Source organism: Armigeres subalbatus, chromosome 1 (genome assembly GCF_024139115.2).
Source record: "Armigeres subalbatus isolate Guangzhou_Male chromosome 1, GZ_Asu_2, whole genome shotgun sequence".
In the NCBI taxonomy this organism is placed as follows: Eukaryota; Metazoa; Arthropoda; class Insecta; order Diptera; family Culicidae; genus Armigeres; species Armigeres subalbatus.
The window spans coordinates 67989646-68008713 of NC_085139.1; the positions used below are offsets into that span (position 1 = coordinate 67989646).

Here is a 19068-nt window from a genome sequence, read left to right on the forward strand (position 1 = left end):
GTATATTTGTTTGGGTAATTTCGGTAAAACCAATTTGATTTCCGAAATTTCAGCAAAATTTCATACTACCTTTTCAAATCTGTATTTTTTTCTGTCGAGCTCGAGAATATTTTTTAAGTGTGTACCGTTCTCAGGATCCCTCCTCAGCCGTGTGGTAAGATGCGCGGATACAAACCAAGACCATCCTGAGGGTGGCTGGTTTCTCGACTTCCCTTCCCTTCATGATATACGAATCCATAAATAGTAACTTGGCTTAAAAACCTCGCGGTTAAGAACTGTGGAAGTACTAAGCTACGAGGCGGCAATGTCTCAGTGGGGGATGTAATGCCAATAAAGAAGAAAAAGGAGAGTGCCGTTCTCAAAGTTCTTGCAAAGTTATCCTAGCCCGGATTCAAGAGAAGATCGATGTGACTCTCCGGCAACAGCAAGCTGGATTCAGTGTCGAAAGATCCTGTATAATCAGTTTTTTGCTTTATTTTAGAACTGGTCATTTTGACGATGGTTTGAGTTGCGGGTATATAAGGATTTGTTCATTCATCGTTAAAACAATCTCACATAATTTATAGAAATTATTATTCACGGATAGAACAATGAATGTCACATGTCATAGAAACATTGAAGAGTTTAGTAATAATTCTTTATTACAACTGAATCTTAAGAATTCTAATAAAATTTCTAGATGACGGCAATAGCTTTCTGCACTGAAATTCTTCGCCTAAAATTTTGCTAATAAATTAAATTGTAATTAATATAATTACAAGTAGTACACTAACATAAAATTATAAAACATAAGATCACAGGTGTCGAATTAATAAATAGTATCTGAATTTAAAACTGTACGCTTCTTAGGTCAAACATCCATATGATCCAATATCCAGTTCAAGTGATAACCGACCATCACTCCCACTCCAGGCTGTTTCATTTCAACAGTACAAACACCCGAACCACCAGAAATCACCGCAAACAGAACGTACCGGTAGCCCTTTCCAATGGGTACCACTGCCTGCATCGGTCCTCCCGAATCCCCTCGACAATGCCCCTCCGCATGGTTGCCTCTCACGCAGCACGTTGACTCGCCTTCACAGAAGCTGGTCCTCCGCACAATGCTCAAATCCGCTTCCAGTAAAACGTTCGATGGCTCTTGGTGCTCGGTCATACCCCATCCCGTCACAGTCATTTTGGTGGGCTTCAGCATTAGCAGGCTCTCGGTCAGCGGAAGGCATATTGGATAGATCTCCCCTTCGCTCAGAGTCGCTTCCTGTTGCAGTTCCACTAACGCAATGTCATAATCAGAGTCTCGTCCGTTGAAGTTCTCGTTCGGAATAAGTTGGGCGATTCCGTAGTCCCTAGTTTGGGCCGCACAGCCATTTGAATCGCAATCAGGATTGCTGCTGGTGTCATATTCCCCGAGTCGTACGGCAATGGGCTTCAAAGAGCCCTGCATGCAATGCGCAGAGGTGAGGACGTACCTTGGATGAATCAAAGACCCACTGCACAGGCTCACCATCCTGCCGCGCTTCTGATAGAGCAGATTGGCCATCCATGGATTTTGTCCCAAGCCGGCTTCGTTTCCTTTCAGTATGCGATTGGTGAAGGGAATTCGGCCGCACCGGGACAGTCCCAGTTTGGCAGCTTTTTGATTCCGGATGAAGATGTGCTTCTTGGTGGTTGGTTTGGCGCAACAAATTGAATTACCATTCGAGGCATCCGATTTGCAGCGGCTGGCGTGCACAAAATCAGCCAGTTTGCGATCGTGCGTGATCCGTTGGTCGAGGAATGCTGAGTGAATGTGGTCGCAGTGCCGGACAGGGACGCAGAAACCGGGTTCGTCGTTTGGGTCATGGCACGGCGGGAAAGCTGTGGGCAAAGAGTAAAACGATTGATGCAAAATTAAGTTGAAGAAGTGAAACACTTCGAAGGATTTTTGTGATTTGTGAAACATGTCGAAAATGCGTCTCGAAATGGCAACAACTAGTGAATATACTATAAAAATGCATGAAAAAGTGACAAATCTCAGATTGATTTTAAAATAAATTCGACTGATTCAAGAAAAAGTGTTCACCTACCGTTTTTTACTCTCAAAACTCGATCTTCATCTTTTTTAGGAGTCTCTGATTTCTGAGGTTCGTTAACGTAGACATCAGGGCAGCAGTAAAAATTCTACAAAAGAAAAATAAAAGTTGACCTTCAGATTCCCAACAGAGTATTAAAGTAACTTACCTTTCCATCGTTCACATTTTGGAAGCACACATTCTCCGCCAGTTCTTTGTCATAGACGGCATTGCGTCGTCGTCTTAGTCCGAGGTACCGCTTGATCGGAGTGCAGTGTTCCGGGGCGACACACTTCCCCTCCAACGGTTGCTGTGATGTAGTGAAACAACGCTTTCCCAAACTGGTTCTCTCTGGTTCACAGCAAACCCGCGCTTCCTGACCGGGTTCATGACAAGTCCTGGACCAAACGTACTCGTACAGCGAATTGTTACGATAGACGCTTCCCGTTTCGATGGCGTCCTGAATATGCGGACAATAGCGCACCGGAACGCATTGCTCCTTCGTCACGGCACACTTGTTGGCGGAAACTACAAAAAGGAATTCGAATTTTGGTTACTTTAAAATCTGTTTCTAAACTAATCTACTTACCCAACAGTACCAGCGACGAAAGTAAAACTATTTTGAATGCGAACATCTCAATTTCAATAATCGAACAAATCAATGAAGTTCATTCGCAGCGAACTACGTCGAGTCGCCTTTCTCTCGAAACTGGTTCCTTCGCTCAGAGAGCGCATCTCTTTTATAAAAAGATCGTTTCATTCATAAAAGCTTAGACCAGCATCAGCGTGCGCTGGAAATGTGTTGCTTACAGACGAGGGCACGCGCGATCCAATAATTGGAGAATCCCCTTCGGGAGGCGTGCACTAACTACGTATGAGTTTAACTGATTTTGATTGTTTAGTAGCCATATACGTATACTTGAATTGTTGGAAAATATCTTATGATGACGGGATAGAAATGAGAAATCCAAACGAGGAATCGTTACGTCATTAGTGAAGCACCCTTTGCGCAGATCGGCCCAAGCAAAGAGCGTTCGCGGTGTAATTCCCCGTGTTACTTTTTTCGCATGACAATTAATCAACTATGCGGGTGAACGTAGGGATCCTTATTTATTCAATTTAATTAAAGAGGTTGATTCATTCACCGTTCAGCTGATCGGAAGAAAGAAGTATTTTATTGCGCTTTTTGCACTTTATAAGAGTTCTGCGAGATTTTTTTCTCACAGTGATCTTTTTCTCACAGTCCATACAATCAAAGAAATTTGACAGTTGTGTCCGATACAAGCTTTTCTCTCACGCATATTTCCAACACGATTTTTTTGTTTATGAAGTACGTTCGAAGAGCGACGGCGAACTGTTTTGAATCTGCAAGTACAAAAATTGCTTTGGAACTTAATATCTTTTGGACCTGGAATCATCGGCAGTGCGGCATAAAATGGACAGGAACTAGGAGCTGGGAGGTGCACGGGATCCGGAGTTAATCTGTTATGTTGCTGGTTTATCTACAAGCCACAGGTAAAACCTTGTATTTCACTTCAAATTTTCAGTTTTGTGCATCTCAAAAATGCAACAGCTAGCTGTGAAAATAAACAGTTTCGTTCTCGCAGGTTCGGATGTCTACAGTAAAACAAAAACGATCAACTCTTGGTTTTCGGAAATATAAATGTAATGGCTAGAGACATGCAGGGTGGAGTGAAAGTCGCTCTTCAACAAAATGCTACACCAGAATCTCACAAGTCCAGGAGGAGGAGGCCATGGAAGAGGTCACAAACGACAAATATTCAAGGAATCGTGAAAAGTTATTCTCGATGTACTTGAAAACCGGAATAGTCTGCTAGAGAAAAGAAGAATATTCATATAATTCGTATGATATACCTGACTTCAAAAGTAGAGCACTGTTTAAATTGGCGAAGGACTACACAGCTATACTTTGAAAATTAGTTTTTTCATAAGGATTCTATGACAATTTACCAACTTCGCGAAATGACTATTCCTGTATTCAACTATTAATATAAATATAATGGAATTCGGAATACATGGTAATATTGTTATAACAATAAAAAGCGAATAGACATGTCGACAATATATGTAACTAAATAAAAGCTAGCTAATGTTTACGATGTTTCATGAACCAGGTTTACAGCATCTTCTTTAAACTGCAGTGTTGGGTCAAATCTTCCTCCTCTGATGTAGCCGCATTTTCGTAATAGGTTTATCATACAAAACCTTGAGAACGATTCCATTGCTTCTGCACGACAAACTGGATATCCCGATGACCACCTTCTTTTGACGTAAACTACTTCTAATGGGAAGCATTTCTTTCCAAACCGGATAAAAAATTCAATCCCGTTCATAAATCCCCTAGCGGGCAACCGCTAGGAACTGGAAAATTCTTCGGTGAAATTTTCTAGCGTAATTCGGAGTTATATGATTTTAGTGATTGAGAATGTTGATATTAGACGAACTTTCTTCATAGAATAGAAGAAACAACGGGTCTGTTGACAATTAGCTGATATTAGTTAATATTAATGTTTGAATGAAAATTCTGTGTTTATTATCGTTTGAGTACAAAATTTGAGAAGTTGTCGCCGGTGACAACTCGCCTACTATTTTCACGTGAAAAGTTTTCACATGAAAATTAAAATCATTATCGTCTGATAATGATTCAGCACAACACTGCATAGAACAAAGCATAATTGTTTGGCATCGGTAGCGGAATCATAGCATTAGTGCCGGTCCAAGCATAGGCTGTCAACAAAAGATTGCTACAGCAATTTATTCACTAATGTGACGTTTGCAACGATTAGAATTTTGTCGGCACAACATGAAATTTTCCCGCGAGACACTAACTTTGTATTTTTCCTGTTGATGATTAAAAAGGGAAATCGGTTCCGAGATGAACTTTATTCAAAGCGCAACGCTAACGTCGGTAGTTGAATCCCAAGCAAGTATCGGAAGGAGACCATGCAAACAATTGATTCGCATTATGACTGAAGAAAGTTGTATGGCGTCAGTATTGATTATCATTGAATGCTTATTTTTTTTTCGGGCGCTGCTGATGTTGATGACGACGACCGCACGACTCACACCATCAGGGAGAATAAGATTTCCGGTAGGAGCTCCGCCGATGCCGATGGTGGGACTACGATCTTCTTTTCGCGACATCTCGAACGAAATGGCCCGCGCGCGCGGAAGTGCTGCTTTCTTGTAATCAATGTTAAACCTGCACAGGAAAAAATATGAAAAGTAAATAGCGCGTAAAATTTGCCATGCGGTAATTTACGCCATTCTTCGCTGAAATGGTCCTCTTCCTAAAAAGATTGCTTACAACTGGCATGCAATGTAGACTATTCACGGTAAATATTGTATACATTTAGGCTATATCCCGTGTGAAATTACGCTAATAATGACGTTCCATTTATGTGCATGATTTTTGGCGTAAATTTCAGTGGATTTTTCTATCTGTGTGTAGCCACGCCCCTTTAGTGAATGTGTGACGGGTACACAATATTTGCAGTCTTACCAGACAACAAAGAGGCGGGACTAATGGGCCATCTTTATTGATTATAAGAAAACTGCTTTCCCCCGCGCGCGTGGCATTTCATTTGAAATATCGCGGAGAGCGGTCCCAGCATCGGTAGAGATGTCGCAAATTAATCGATTACTTCGATTAATCGACTATTTGTTGTGATAATCGATTAATTTTGAATCGATTACTTTCCAACGATTAATTGATTCAATAATCGACAAGAATTAAGAGTAATCGATTAGTTACTAATCGATTAATCGTGATTTTACGACAACTTTTAGATGTTGATTACTTAGATTAATCGATTCATCGTTATGATAATCGATTAATTGTGATTCGATTACTAACGATTACTTACTCAACGATGAATCGATTCAATAATCGTCAAGAATCGGGAGTAATCGTTTAGTTACTAATCGATTTATTTTACGACATCTCTAAGCATCGGCGGAGTTGCTGAGCAAATTTTATTCCAAATACATATGGGATATTGGAAAAATCGGTTCTTCTCAGGGCCTCCATTCTATACAAAGGAAGATTGAGGCGAGTGAATTTTTTTCAAAGTGCAAATTAACTGCTTGGAGACGCCATAAAGTTGCCTGGCGTCCGTAGCAGAATCACGAGCGCGCGTCGAAGGGAGATGCTACAAATATGTATTCACATGGATGGCTTTAGTGGCAGTCAAGTTTAATTCTTTCAAGATTCTTATTTGGTTTTGTTATTCCAGCCTATGGCGTGGGTCGTGTGGTCGTTAGTGATTCGAAATATGCATTATTAAGAATTAGTCGATTCTTCTCAGGGCCACCATTTTAAACATAGGAAGATTGAGGCGAGACGAATTTGTTCAAAGTACGACGTCGTAGCAGAATTACGTTGCCGTTCGTAGCAGAATAACGAGCGCGTATTTTAGAGAGCTGCTGCAAATATGTATTCTTGCACTGGCACTAGTTTCTTCATTTCACCAAACTGTTTTACGTAGTTTACGTCGGGCGGTCGTGTCTTGTACACAACCCTTATGTTTTTTTATTGTCTTTATTAATGAGGTTTTCGGCACCGCCTTCTTGATAGATGCGTTTCAGACGTTGTTTAGCAAGGCCAAACACAATTTCAATTGGATTGTACATGGGACAGTAAGGGGGCAGGAAAATCGGGATTATTCCAAGAGAGCGTAGGTAATAAACTATCATTGGGTCGCAATGAATACGAGCACCATCCAAAATCCACAAAGAGTGCATTCCTGGATGGCGTTCCACTTCACTCGAATTGGTTACATACTTGCGACAGCACTCAAAAAATTTGGTGCGATTGAATGTGCCTTCTGTACTGAATACTTCCTGCATTCCGTTTTGTCCAACGAAGCACAACAAGGACATTCTAGGCTTTCTGATGAACTCTCCGATGCACAGGAGAAGAAGATTATGATACTCCCATTGGAGTCCATTTAGTTCCTCCCAGAATCGAAGAATATCATCAGAACGAATCTGCATTGCCCGCCTTTCAAGTGTTTTCCTTGTGAATCCTGCATGATGCAGAATCCGACAAACTGATGCTGCTGAAATAGTTATATTGAATGTCTGCTGGAACAATTGCTTTGCTTCATCCAAATAAAGCGTTGGATGCTTCCGGTATAATTCCACGACCCAATTAACCTTTTCAGTACCGAACTTTTTTTTCATCGCGCAAGTACTGCTTTCGGGAGAAAAAATCATTTTTTTGTATATTTTGAGATCCAATTCGAAATTGTAGAAATATGTTTGTGATAAATTGAACTTAGTTTTGCTTTTGAGAATCCAAGAAAGAAATATCCGTAAAGTGCGTGATACACAGTATTAACTGAAGCTCGACGCCTCGTTACTTCCTGAATAATAATATCACCCATTTTAATTAAAATCCTCGTTAAAATCAGTAACACAAATACTTGTCAGACAGTTTAGAAGTGGACAAGATACGGATATTGCGCAATATCCAACCTCTGGCTGAGTTTTGACTTTGGAGTTTGACGTTTTAATGTTTTTTTTTACTTAAATAAATAAATATCACAAACAAATGTCTCATGCTATTTAAAAATGTGTTTGTTTAAATATTTATTTGTGGATTTACTTTTAATGGATGTTGGACATTAAATTTTTGGTTTTCAACGAGTGAATACTATCGCCAACAGGTGGCGTAACAGTGCAAACAGCAGATTGTGTTAGTGGTTTGTTCATGGGCGTAGCCAGGATTTCGAGAAGGGGGGGGGGGCAACTTTTTTGTTCTTCTAAATCGTACACCGAGAAAATTCTTTATATTGAATATATTTGTCGCAAACATAAATTTTTGCAATTTGGCGACCCAAATATATGCAATTTGTACCCACACATAAATTCAATAACTGCATATTAGAGACCACACATACATTTTATTTGATTATAGATTATATTTCTACTTCGTGTGGAGAGTGGTTATGTGTGCACTTATTAGAATCATGAATTAAATTAATGGATTTTTGCCAATAAAAATGTGTGGAATTTTTGCAGTGTAGTTTTATAGTAGTTTTATAAAAACACATTAATATTAACACATGAAACCAAATCCAAAACAAATCGAAGCAATAATGATTAAAACAATAATGGATTTAAAAATGCGTGATTTATAATATAAAATCGGCAATAACAATTATTATAAAAATCCTGCATTCTTCCATAAGTTTAAGAAAACTAGAACCATACATCTGAGTTTCTAAACAAATCCTCTCTGAAATAATATTTTTTATAAAATAGGCAGAAAAATCAATACGCAAGCTTTCTCCAGGAATTCCTTCGACAATTGCTCCTGGCATTCTATCCGAAATTCTATCAGGGATTCTTTAGGAATGCCTCCAACAACTTCACGAACTTCTTTATAAACAAAACGAAAAATCTTCGTAGTTCTTGTGTAAATTCCATAAAATTTTCCGTGAATTGTTTCGAATAATTTCTTGTGAAAATTTCAAAGAATTTCTCCAGGAATTCCACCGGAAATTCTTCTTCTTCTTCTTCTTGGCATTACATCCCCACACAGGGACAGAGCCGCCTCGCAGCTTAGTGTTCATTAAGCACTTCCACAGTTATTAACTGCGAGGTTTCTAAGCCAGGTTACCATTTTTGCATTCGTATATCACGATGATACTTTTATGCCCAGGGAAGTCGAGACAATTTCCAATCCGAAAATTGCCTAGACCGGCACCGGGAATCGAACCCAGCCACCCTCAGCATGGTCTTGCTTTGTAGCCGCGCGTCTTACCACACGGCTAAGGAGGGCCCCACCCCCACCGGAAATTTATACAGAAATTATACCGAAAATGAAATCAACAATGAAATTTTCGGAGGAATTCCTAGATTAAATCGCAATGAAATCCTGAAAGAATTCCGGTGGAAACTTCAATATTTCCACTGGGAGATCCTCCAGAAGTTTCTCCGAAAATTCCTCCTGGAATCCTTCCAGGAGTTCCACCGGCATTTCCACCAAGAATTTCTCTAGGATTTCCTTCGAGAATTATTCCGGTAGTTCTATCGGCAGTTCCTCTGAAAATTCTTCTGGGAATTTCGGCAGAATTGCAATTTATTTAGGCTTCTTAAGGAACTTATATAGATTTTCCACCAGAAGCTCCTCCGAGAATTTCTCTGCGAGCTCCTCAGGGAGTTCTCCGGGAGGTCCTCTGACCGTGATGATGATGGTCCAGCTACAAATCCCAACAAAGATTTCAGCTATACGAGATTTGTCTATAAGATGAATTCTCTTGTTTCCGAGAATGCTTCTGGTAGTTTCCCCGGGGTTCCTTTGAAAATTCTCCCGGGAGTTTCTTCAGAAATTCTTCCAGAAAATTCCTTCATGAGTTCCTCCGGGAATTCCACCAGCAAGTCATCTGGGAGTTTCTCCGGAAATTCCTCCGGGAGTTCCACCAGAAGCTATTCCAAGAAATTATTCAGGCTTTTTTCAGGAAATCATTTAGGCTTTCTTCAGAAATTAAGCTGGAAATTCCTCCCGAAGTTCTTCCGATAGTTTCTCTGGGAGCTCATCCGGGAGGTCCTCTAGGAATTCTTCTAGGAGTTCCTCCTGAAATTCCTCCGGGAGTTCTTACGGGAGATCTTACGGGAGCTCCTCCGGCAGTTCCTTCAGGAATTCCTCCGGGAGATCCACCAGCAGTTTCTACGAGAATCCCTCCGGGAGTTTCACCGGCAGTTTCGCCTGGTGTTTCTCTGAAAGGGAACTCCCGGAGGAACTCCCAGAGTAATTTCCGGAGGAACTCCCGGGGGATTTTCTATAGGAATTTCCGGAGAAATTATCAGAGGAATTCTCGGAGGAACTGCCGGTGGAGCTTCTGGAGGAATTTATTGAAGAACTACAGGAAGAATTTCCGGAGGAAATCCTGAAGGAACTCTCGTAAGAATTCTAGGATGAACTCCCAAAGGAACTTTCGTAAGAATTCCAGGAGGAACTCCTGGAAGAATTCTTAAAAGAACCTCCCGGAGGAATTCTCCGAGCAACTTCTGGAGGAATTTGTAGATAAATGCCTGAAGAAATGCTAAATGAATTCCTGGATGAAAGCCTGATTGAATTCCCGAAGGAACTACTGGTGGAACTTCAGAGGAACATCCGGTGGAATACCCTAGAGCAGCGGTTCTCAACCTTTTTCTGGAGAGGTACCCCTTCGAGCTTTTGCATTCATTGAGGTACCCCCTATCCAAAATTTCGCTGTTCCGTGAAGCTTTCAAATTAAAATTTGGAAATTCCGAGGATCTTAAAAGGAGGCCCCTGAGCCTCTTGAAAAACGGCTTCGAAGGCTGTTGAAAGGATACTTCCGAAACTCTTGAAGGGAGGCATCCGAGTCTTTCGAAAATAGGTTTCCAAGGCTCTTAGAAGGAGGCTTCTGAGCGTTCTACAAGGACTGAGGACAAGGCTTCTGAGCCTCTTAAAAGAAGGCTTCTCTTGAATGGAGACTTGTCTTGTCTCTTGAAAGGAGGGTTCCAAGCCTCTTGAAAGGAGGCTTCCAAGCCTCTTGAAGAAGACTTCCAAGCCTCTTGACTGAAGTCTTCCGAGCCTCCTGAAGGGAGGCTTTCAAGCTTCTTGAAAAAGGTTTCCGAGCCTCTTGAAAGGAGGGTTCCAAGCCTCTTGAAAGGAGGCTTCCAAGCCTCTTGAAGAAGACTTCCAAGCCTCTTGACTGAAGTCTTCCAAGCCTCTTGAAGGGAGGCTTTCAAGCTTCTTGAAAAAGGTTTCCGAGCCTCTTGAAAGGAGGCTTCTGAGCCTCTTGAAAGGAAGCTTCCAAGCCTCTTGAAGAAGACTTCCAAGCCTCTTGACTGAAGACTTCCAAGCCTCTTGAAGGAAGGCTTTCAAGCTTCTTGAAAAAGGTTTCCGAGCCTCTGGAAAGGAGGCTTCTGAGCCTCTTGAAAGGAAGCTTCCGCGCCTTTTGAAAAGAGGCTTTCAAGCTTCTTGGAAGGAGGCTTCCAAGCTTTTTGAAAGGAGGCTTTCAAGCCTCTTGAAAGGAGGCTTCCAAGCATCTTGAAAAAGGTTCCCGAGCTTCTTAAAAAAGCTTGCAAACCTCTTGAAAAGAGGCTTCCGAGCCTATTGGAAAGAAGCTTCCGAGCCTCTTGAAAGGAGACTTCCAAATCTCTTGAAAGGATATAACCGAACCTCATGAAAGGAGGCTTCCGAGCCTCTTGAAAGGAGGCTACCAATTCTCTTGGAAGGGGGATTCCAAGACTTTTGAAAGGAGGCTTCGATGCATCTTGAATAAGACTTCAAAGCCTCTTGAAAGAAGTCTTCCAAGCCTCTTAAAAGGAAGCTGCCAAGCTTCTTGAAAAGAGGTTTCCAAGCCTCTTGAAAAGAGACTTCCAAGCCTCTTGGAAGGAGGCTTACGAGCCTCTTGAAAGAAGGCTTCCGAACCTCTTGAAAGAGTCTTTCGAGCCTCTTGAAAGGAGGCTTCCGAGCCTCTTGGAAGGAGACTTTCAAGCCACTTGAAAAGAGGCTACCTGATCACGCGAAAGAGGCTTCCGAGCCTCTTGAATAAAGGCACCTATCGGCTGGCGAAGGCCGACGGAGGTCCTTCGTAGCTTAGTTGGTTAAAGCACCAGTCTAGCGTACTGTAGGGCAGTGTTGGGAAATGAGTGAGCATGGTTCGTTCCATCCTCACTCACTCACTCATATGAGTTGAACCAGTTCTACTCACGCGTGAGTACTCACAGGTATGGTGAGCACTCACGCGTGAGTAAACTCACGCCTGAGTGAGTAAAACTACTCATTCGATTTTTTTGGTGAGTAAGTGAGGAAATAGGTGTATTAAAAAATATACTGTAAGGTTAGCAATAATTGAAAATGCGAATTTTCTAAGTCAATTGAAGATCATTAAATATACGTGTAGGGTAAGACTGTATAATATGCCCCCCCCTAAGGCAACTCCCTGATAACTTTTTACTTTTCAACGCAATTTATGCAAACTATGTGTTATTTAGTAGTCCGGGAAGTCGCAAATGTATTGCCCACTAGTAGTCATATAAAAATATTACAGATAACACGTAATAAAGCTTTTTTGAAAAGTCGTGAAAAAATGGATTTCAAAAAGTGCCTGGGCAATACGCCCCACCTTAACCAAAGACGTTTCATAGCCCTTCATTAGTATTTTATCAATGCCATAATAAAAAGATTTCAAAACCTTATGTGCTTGACATTAAAAAACCAACGTAAGTCCATTTAAGCAGGTTGGAATTACATTTTAATAGTTTCCATATAATTTGGTAACAGCTGCTGGAAGCTCGCCGCGTTTGTGTCCAGTTGGTAAGGGCATATCGTCCTGCCTACACTGGGGCGTTTTGACCAGTGAAACATATTTTTGTAAAACGTTACTTTTTTGAAGATGGAAGCAATTTTATACCATATTAACCACTGAGAAAAGTTATTTGGTTGCCCAACTGAGTGTTCCAGTGCAAGTTTTGCGGACAGTATGCTAGCGTCGCTCCAGAATGTTGAGCAAACAAACATTGAAAGTTACATCAAAACTGTAACTTTTTGTATTTTTCTATTATTTTTATTACGTAATACAAAAATACTCCCATATTCACATAGGATGATGGTTTTACAAATATTTATAGGTACCAACTGATTTTGACCCTTAGTTAGTTATAGTTTTTTAGAAATCAAAGTGGGGCGTTTTGGCCAGGTGGGGCGCATTATACCGTCTTACCCTACAGGTTTGTGTTGAGGTGCGTGTTTGTGTTTAGGTGTGTGCTTGAGTTTAGTTGCGTGTTTGTATTTAGGCGCGTGTTTGTATTTAGGTGCGTGTTTGTGTTGAGTTGTGTGTTTATGTTTTGGGTGCGTGTTTGTGTTCAGTTGCGTGTTTGTGTTTAGTTGCGTTTTCATGTTTTCGGTGCGTGTTTGTGTTTAGTTGTGTGTTTATGTTTGGGTGCGTGTTTGTGTAGTTGCGTGTTTGTATTTTGGTGTGTGTGTGTGTTTGTGTTTGGGGTGCGTAGACTACGAACATAAAAATAGCTAGAAGGGACATGCGTTATAGTCAAAGCCTTCAATATTATTTAAATTTGCCAATAAATATCTGTACCACCAGACGTGGTTCGATCATGTAGTTCAAGCACAGACAAACAGACATAACACTCGACAAATTTCCATCGTTGACTGATTTACTGATCAATTCAAATAATCATTAGTTGGCCAATCGATCACTCGTGGCGTGTGCATCGAATTTACTCTATTTTGACGTTTGCTCACTACCGCTACCTAGTGATTAGCCCAGCAAGCTGAAGTCAACGGATGTCGTTAGTGTTTGAACGACGATGGATTTGATGAATGAATGTTCAATGTATTATGTTTTTTTGTCTGTGGTTCAAGTTTTACTCATTTTTTTCAGAAGCCGAGTTTTAAAATGTGATTGTATAGCCAATTGTTTTTACTCTAAAATGTTGTATATCAAGTATTTTATTAAATAAATAGTCATTATAAATGAGTCGAACTAAATGATCGCATCATGCCGTAAGTATATTATTATTTTATACCTGTTCGTGCAGTGCAGCATGAGAACTAAAGATGCCGGCTTTTAATGTTTAGCACTTTTACAAACAAGACCAAAATCATTTTCGAAGCTGGCTAAATTTAACAGTATGGAGCGTCCACACATTATGTAACGCTTATGGGGGGAGGGAGGTTGGTCGAAGTGTGACGATCCAAACAAAATTTTCAGATGTTTCATACAAAAAGTGTGACATAGGGGGTTGAAAATGCCCAATTTTTGCGTTACGTAATTAATGGATCTTCCCTTAAATGTGTTAATTAAAAAAATATGAGATCTGTATATTCTCTAGTTTTGTCAATGTATTTTCGTATAAAGATATGCATATGTATTTCGACTCTTAATTGATCTTTTCTGCAGTATTTTTCGAATAGTAGAAAATCGGTTATTTATTATTTTTACGGTATAGGGGTTTAAAAATTTGGCTAAAAGTAAATATAATAAATAAAGATAATACTTCAAACCACCTTATTTAATGAATAAAATTGTTGTAAACAACAAATAAATGCCTTTATTTAGTAATCGTTTCGTTCTTAATACCATGCTCCTATATCAATAACATTCGCATCAATTTATGAATTCATGGAGCGGTAACCTCGTATAATATTTTTTATATATTCATTCAGGATTGTTACGGGGACCTTGAAATATTTTCAACGCCGGCCAAAACCAGATCCGCCTCATTTACGCGGCATGAACTTAAATCCGCACGACCTAGAACTGTATTAGTGTCAAATACACGTGAGATGTCATTTTTTATCACTAAAATTGTGACTATTTTCACTTGAAGTGCGTTATATAAAAACGATTTTTAATACCATCAGATATGTATAGTAGATTAACAATATAGTTCACTTCGTGAATCTCTCCACATTACGCAACGAACAGCATCTTGCGTCTCAAAAGGCTCAAAAGCGAAAGTCAAGGGGTGCATTAATCGAAAAATTACACAAATTTAACAGTTGTCAACTATTTGACTTACATTTTTCAAAACTTTATTTCCAAACTCAGAAATCAAAACACGATTTCTAACATATTAGGATTACCACTCCTTGAATTCGTTTCTTGCATCCAAATTAGTAACAAAGAATTTTTGAGATTTTTTCAACAGTGCTTAAAACGACACAAATTAACCCAAAATTGTTCAATTTGCAAATGTTATTGATATAAGAGCATAACTATCTACCTACCTACCTACAACTACCTTATTTCGACACGGTCTATTGCATATTACATCATACGTTGAGACACCTCTCGGAATGTCTCTTTACTACTTTGCTTACCTTTTGTGACACCATAGCGCCATAATGGACTATATTGGTAATTTAGTATTCTTGATACCATTCTAATTTGCCGCTCTATGCACACTTGTACCAAAATGAAGTGGAATGAATCTGAACAAATCGCCATTAGTATTACAACCCTTCGCTTTGAAGATATGGAGTAATTCTCGCTGAAACCGGGCCACTATTTACACGAGGTTTTTAAAAATGCCTAAATTTATATTCTTTCGAAAGCTTTCGGCGAGTATATTAAAGATCCGAGTTAAATTCTTCAGAAAGATGAACCCCTCGTTAGTTATACACGAAATCATTTTAATGGACCCCTTGATTTTTGTCAATTCTTGACTCACCAAAACTATCATAACTCCAACATTTCTTAACCGATCATAGAGATCAGCATATCGTTGGAAAGAGGAAAAGTGTATCATCAATTTGCAATATTAAAAATAGAAGCAGCCATATTGAATTTGGCCGCCATCTTGGATTTCTCTTTGAAAACTATGTTTCCGCCAGGTTCGCAACCACCGATTTTGAATATTAATACATCGGTCGAAAGCTTAGCTTATATTGTGCATTGAGTCCAAAAATCTCAGGTGTATGTTTTTTCTATCAAAAGTTAAGTACTATTTATCAATACCAAAAATCTTGAATTATTTTATTCAATAACTTGAAAACGGCTCCGTTATGCTCAAAACTTTTGAGCCCTTCAAATAAAATACTGTTGTAGATATGCTTTTCATTTTTGAAACATATTTGGCTTAGAATAGTGTATGAAATCAAGGAACTGTCGTCCTAGTACCATATTAACCATAAAATTAATGTTCGTTGGTCAGATGGCCCTTCAAAAAATAATTTGGTAAATCGTACATAACTTTTGATAGAAAAAACATACACCTGAGATTTTTGGACACAATGTACAATATGGTTGCAAACCTGGCGGAAAAATAGTTTTCAAAAAGAAATCCAAGATGGCGGCTAAATTCAATATGGCTGCTTCTATTTTCATTATTGCAAATTGAGGATACACTCTTCCTCTTTCCAACGATATGCTGATCTCTACGATCGGTTGAGAAATGTTGGAGTTATGATAGTTTTGGTGAGTCAAGAATAGACAAAATTTGAGGGGTCCATTAAAATGATTTCGTGTATAATTAACGAGGGGTTCATCTTTCTGAAGAATTTAACTCGGATCCTTAATATACTCGCCGAAAGCTTTCGAAAGAATATAAATTTTGGCATTTTTAAGAACCTCGTGTAAATAGTGGCCCGGTTTCAGCGAGAATTACTCTATGGTGACTGTTTTGCATGTTCTTGATATTATTGTTATTAAATTTTTTAGTTAAAATTTAATGCCTAAGCCATCTTTTCCCCTACAACAATAAATTATGTAATTTGTCTAGATTATGAATTGAAAGACAAACTTGCATAGAGCATAAGCAATATAATAACCATTCAAGAGCACGTGCATAAATACATACGCGCACAAACAAACACACCCACGGCACACACAAATGCACACGCGCGCAAACACAAACACACATGCACGCACAAACAAACATACCCAAAGACGCGCACACATAAACACATACGCGCACACACAAACACACCCACACACAAACACACGCACAAACAAGCACACGAATATGCACAAAAACACGCGCACACAATCATCATCTATAATCGTCAATTGGTATTAACCACAATGAGTCTCGGGGCCTTCTATTAAAAATCGTCTTTGAAGTGAATATATCGTTGTACGAAAAAGGCAAACATATATAAGGTACACCGGGGCAAGTTGAAACGGTTTTTTCAAAGTTGAACTTTGAAGAGCTGTAAAAAAATCACCCTTTGATAAATTTTGAATCCGTTTGTGGTGTTTGCTAGTTCGGGCCAAAGATTATGCATAAAAAATAAGCAAACTTACCAAACTTTTTTTTTAAATCTTTTGTTTACTGAAAACATTTTTTATATACATTGTTTCAACTTGCCCCACATATCGGGGAAAGTTGAAACACTGCGCTATATACAGACATAACCTTATTTTGCCGTTTTAAAAACAAAATATATGTACTCAGCGAGACTCAAGATGCACCAGGTTATAAAGGTGATTATACTGGCAGGATTCGCATAAGAGTCCCATGTGAATATTTTGATATTCTTTCAAAAATTAGTTCAAAATTGTCTCTTGTTTAAGGGAAACTGATAGAATAGTAAGCTTTGTTCTAGAAATTTGAAAATCAAATCCCACTTGTGTTTTCTCATCTCAATATTTACTCTAATAAAAGTCACATTCCAGATTTTGATACTCTTTTAAACTAAAAAAAATAAATATGATCAATTTTCCATTAAGTTCTCCAAATGAATAGAAGTGTGCGTGATTCGTTGTATTCCTCTCGAAGTGTTTGTGAGGTTTTGCTGCAACTAGATTATCACCCACTTTTATTTTATACATCGTACACAGTGACATTAGTGTTGGTGACTCTTACTTTGGAGAACTCAATAGCATTATGTGGGTGAGGGGGGGGGGGGGTCTGTCGTTCTCTTACGCACCATATAAATAAAAAATCATTTATAATAAGTGTACGACCCCTATACACAGATAAAGAACACAGTAATATCTTGATTTCATCACCCCTTGTGAATTTTGGGTGATAAAATAGGACTAGTGACCAAATCGGATATTTTTTAAATTTCCGGTTTTATAATTTATTTCACAAGTTTGTGCCTTGGAAAGGCAAAACGAGTGCTCAGTACTCGTTATTTCTTGTTGAAAATGCTTACAGAATCTTTTACATGTACTCAGAAGTCATTCATCATAAACTACAGGCGGTAAAATTTATTTCATGAAAGTCGTTGTTGTTTGTGGTATTATTTCCGGAAATAAAAAGAACGACTAAAATTTTCAATTTTTTTTTGGGTTACAGAATCGGGCTGAAAACGTGATAAAATCGGGGTAGACTAAATCAGTGAGTAAAAAAACGGGTCAACACTGTATAATGTCAAATTCTGTTTTTAAATCATTATTTTTTTTGTGTTTCTCAATGAAAAAAAAGTTTTAAAAAAATCAACGGCAAATTACTCAAATCAAAGAAAACTTACATAGGACTCTTATGCGAATAAGGTCAGTATTCAAAAAAGTCACAAACGTAATTTTCAGGGACCACTCTCCACTACGAGGAGAAGAAGAATAGAATCTCAAAACTTTAATCATGACCCCTTTTCATCCTATTTTTAGTAAAGATTGTGGGCGGAGGATGGGCAGAAATTTATTAAATTTATTTTCAGAAATTTGGACCTTTTTATAAATTTATGTTCTCCGAATGTATTTACGAACCATGTTGGATTCTGGGAAAAAATATTACTTTAATTGCGAGGGTGTGGTTTTGAATCGTTGTTTCAACTTGCCCCGCACCACGCATTTCTATTTGCCCCGATTGGTTAAAAATGCAGAGCAATTTCAAACGACCATATTTTGAAAATTAAAACGGGTTTCCATCGATTTTTTATAATCATTATGCTTTTTCAACATTGAATGATTGCCTACCATGCAAATTTGATGAAAAAACTCAAACAAACATCATTTTAAGACCTGTTTCATTGGCACGTCAAATAGTTGGTTTGGATTTTGCAAAGGGCGAAAAATAAACAATGGCAGGGATTGCTTCTAGTAGCTGCAATCTTCTGGGAATGGCAGTCAGAAGGTGCGCTTAGGGGAGTAGTTTGTTGAAAAAAATAATCAGAACATTCGGTCATTTCAAATCTAAGTTACAGCTTCCGTTTCAACTTACCCCGCATTTCAACTTGCCCCGGTGTACCTTAAACATTGATTTCATACGTAAATTATATCTCAACATTAACTTCAACACATTTATTCTCAATTATCCATAATTTCTTTCAAGATCCATAATTTTATTTATTTAATTTTCACCCGAAGCTAAAGCCGCGCCATATGCGCAAAATCCGCGCAGTCGTAACAATCCTGCATTTCATTTCGAAATTTATTATTATGCAATTAATTAACATGTTGTTAGTAATTCCCAATATATTAGAAATTTCTTATTCGTATAATTTGACAAATTCTTTAACTTTTTTTATAAATTCATGCCACAAATTTTTACGTACTTCTTGACAACTACCAGAATTGGCCAAAACTTGACATCTACATTGTGGAAG

At 38.8% G+C, this 19068-nt stretch overlaps 1 protein-coding gene across 1 annotated transcript; it reads right to left on the reverse strand.

Annotated features, from left to right (window-relative positions):
- Window positions 1–565: 565 nt before the first annotated feature.
- Window positions 566–2845, reverse strand: LOC134210296 (serine protease grass-like). Its single transcript, XM_062686369.1, has 4 exons — window positions 2641–2845; window positions 2221–2579; window positions 2067–2160; window positions 566–1857 (listed from the first exon to the last, which is right to left on the reverse strand). The coding sequence occupies exons 1-4, from the start codon at window positions 2684–2686 to the stop codon at window positions 851–853; spliced, it is 1506 nt and encodes a 501-aa protein (XP_062542353.1). The 5' UTR covers window positions 2687–2845; the 3' UTR covers window positions 566–850.
- Between the last annotated feature and the right edge of the window lie 16223 nt (window positions 2846–19068).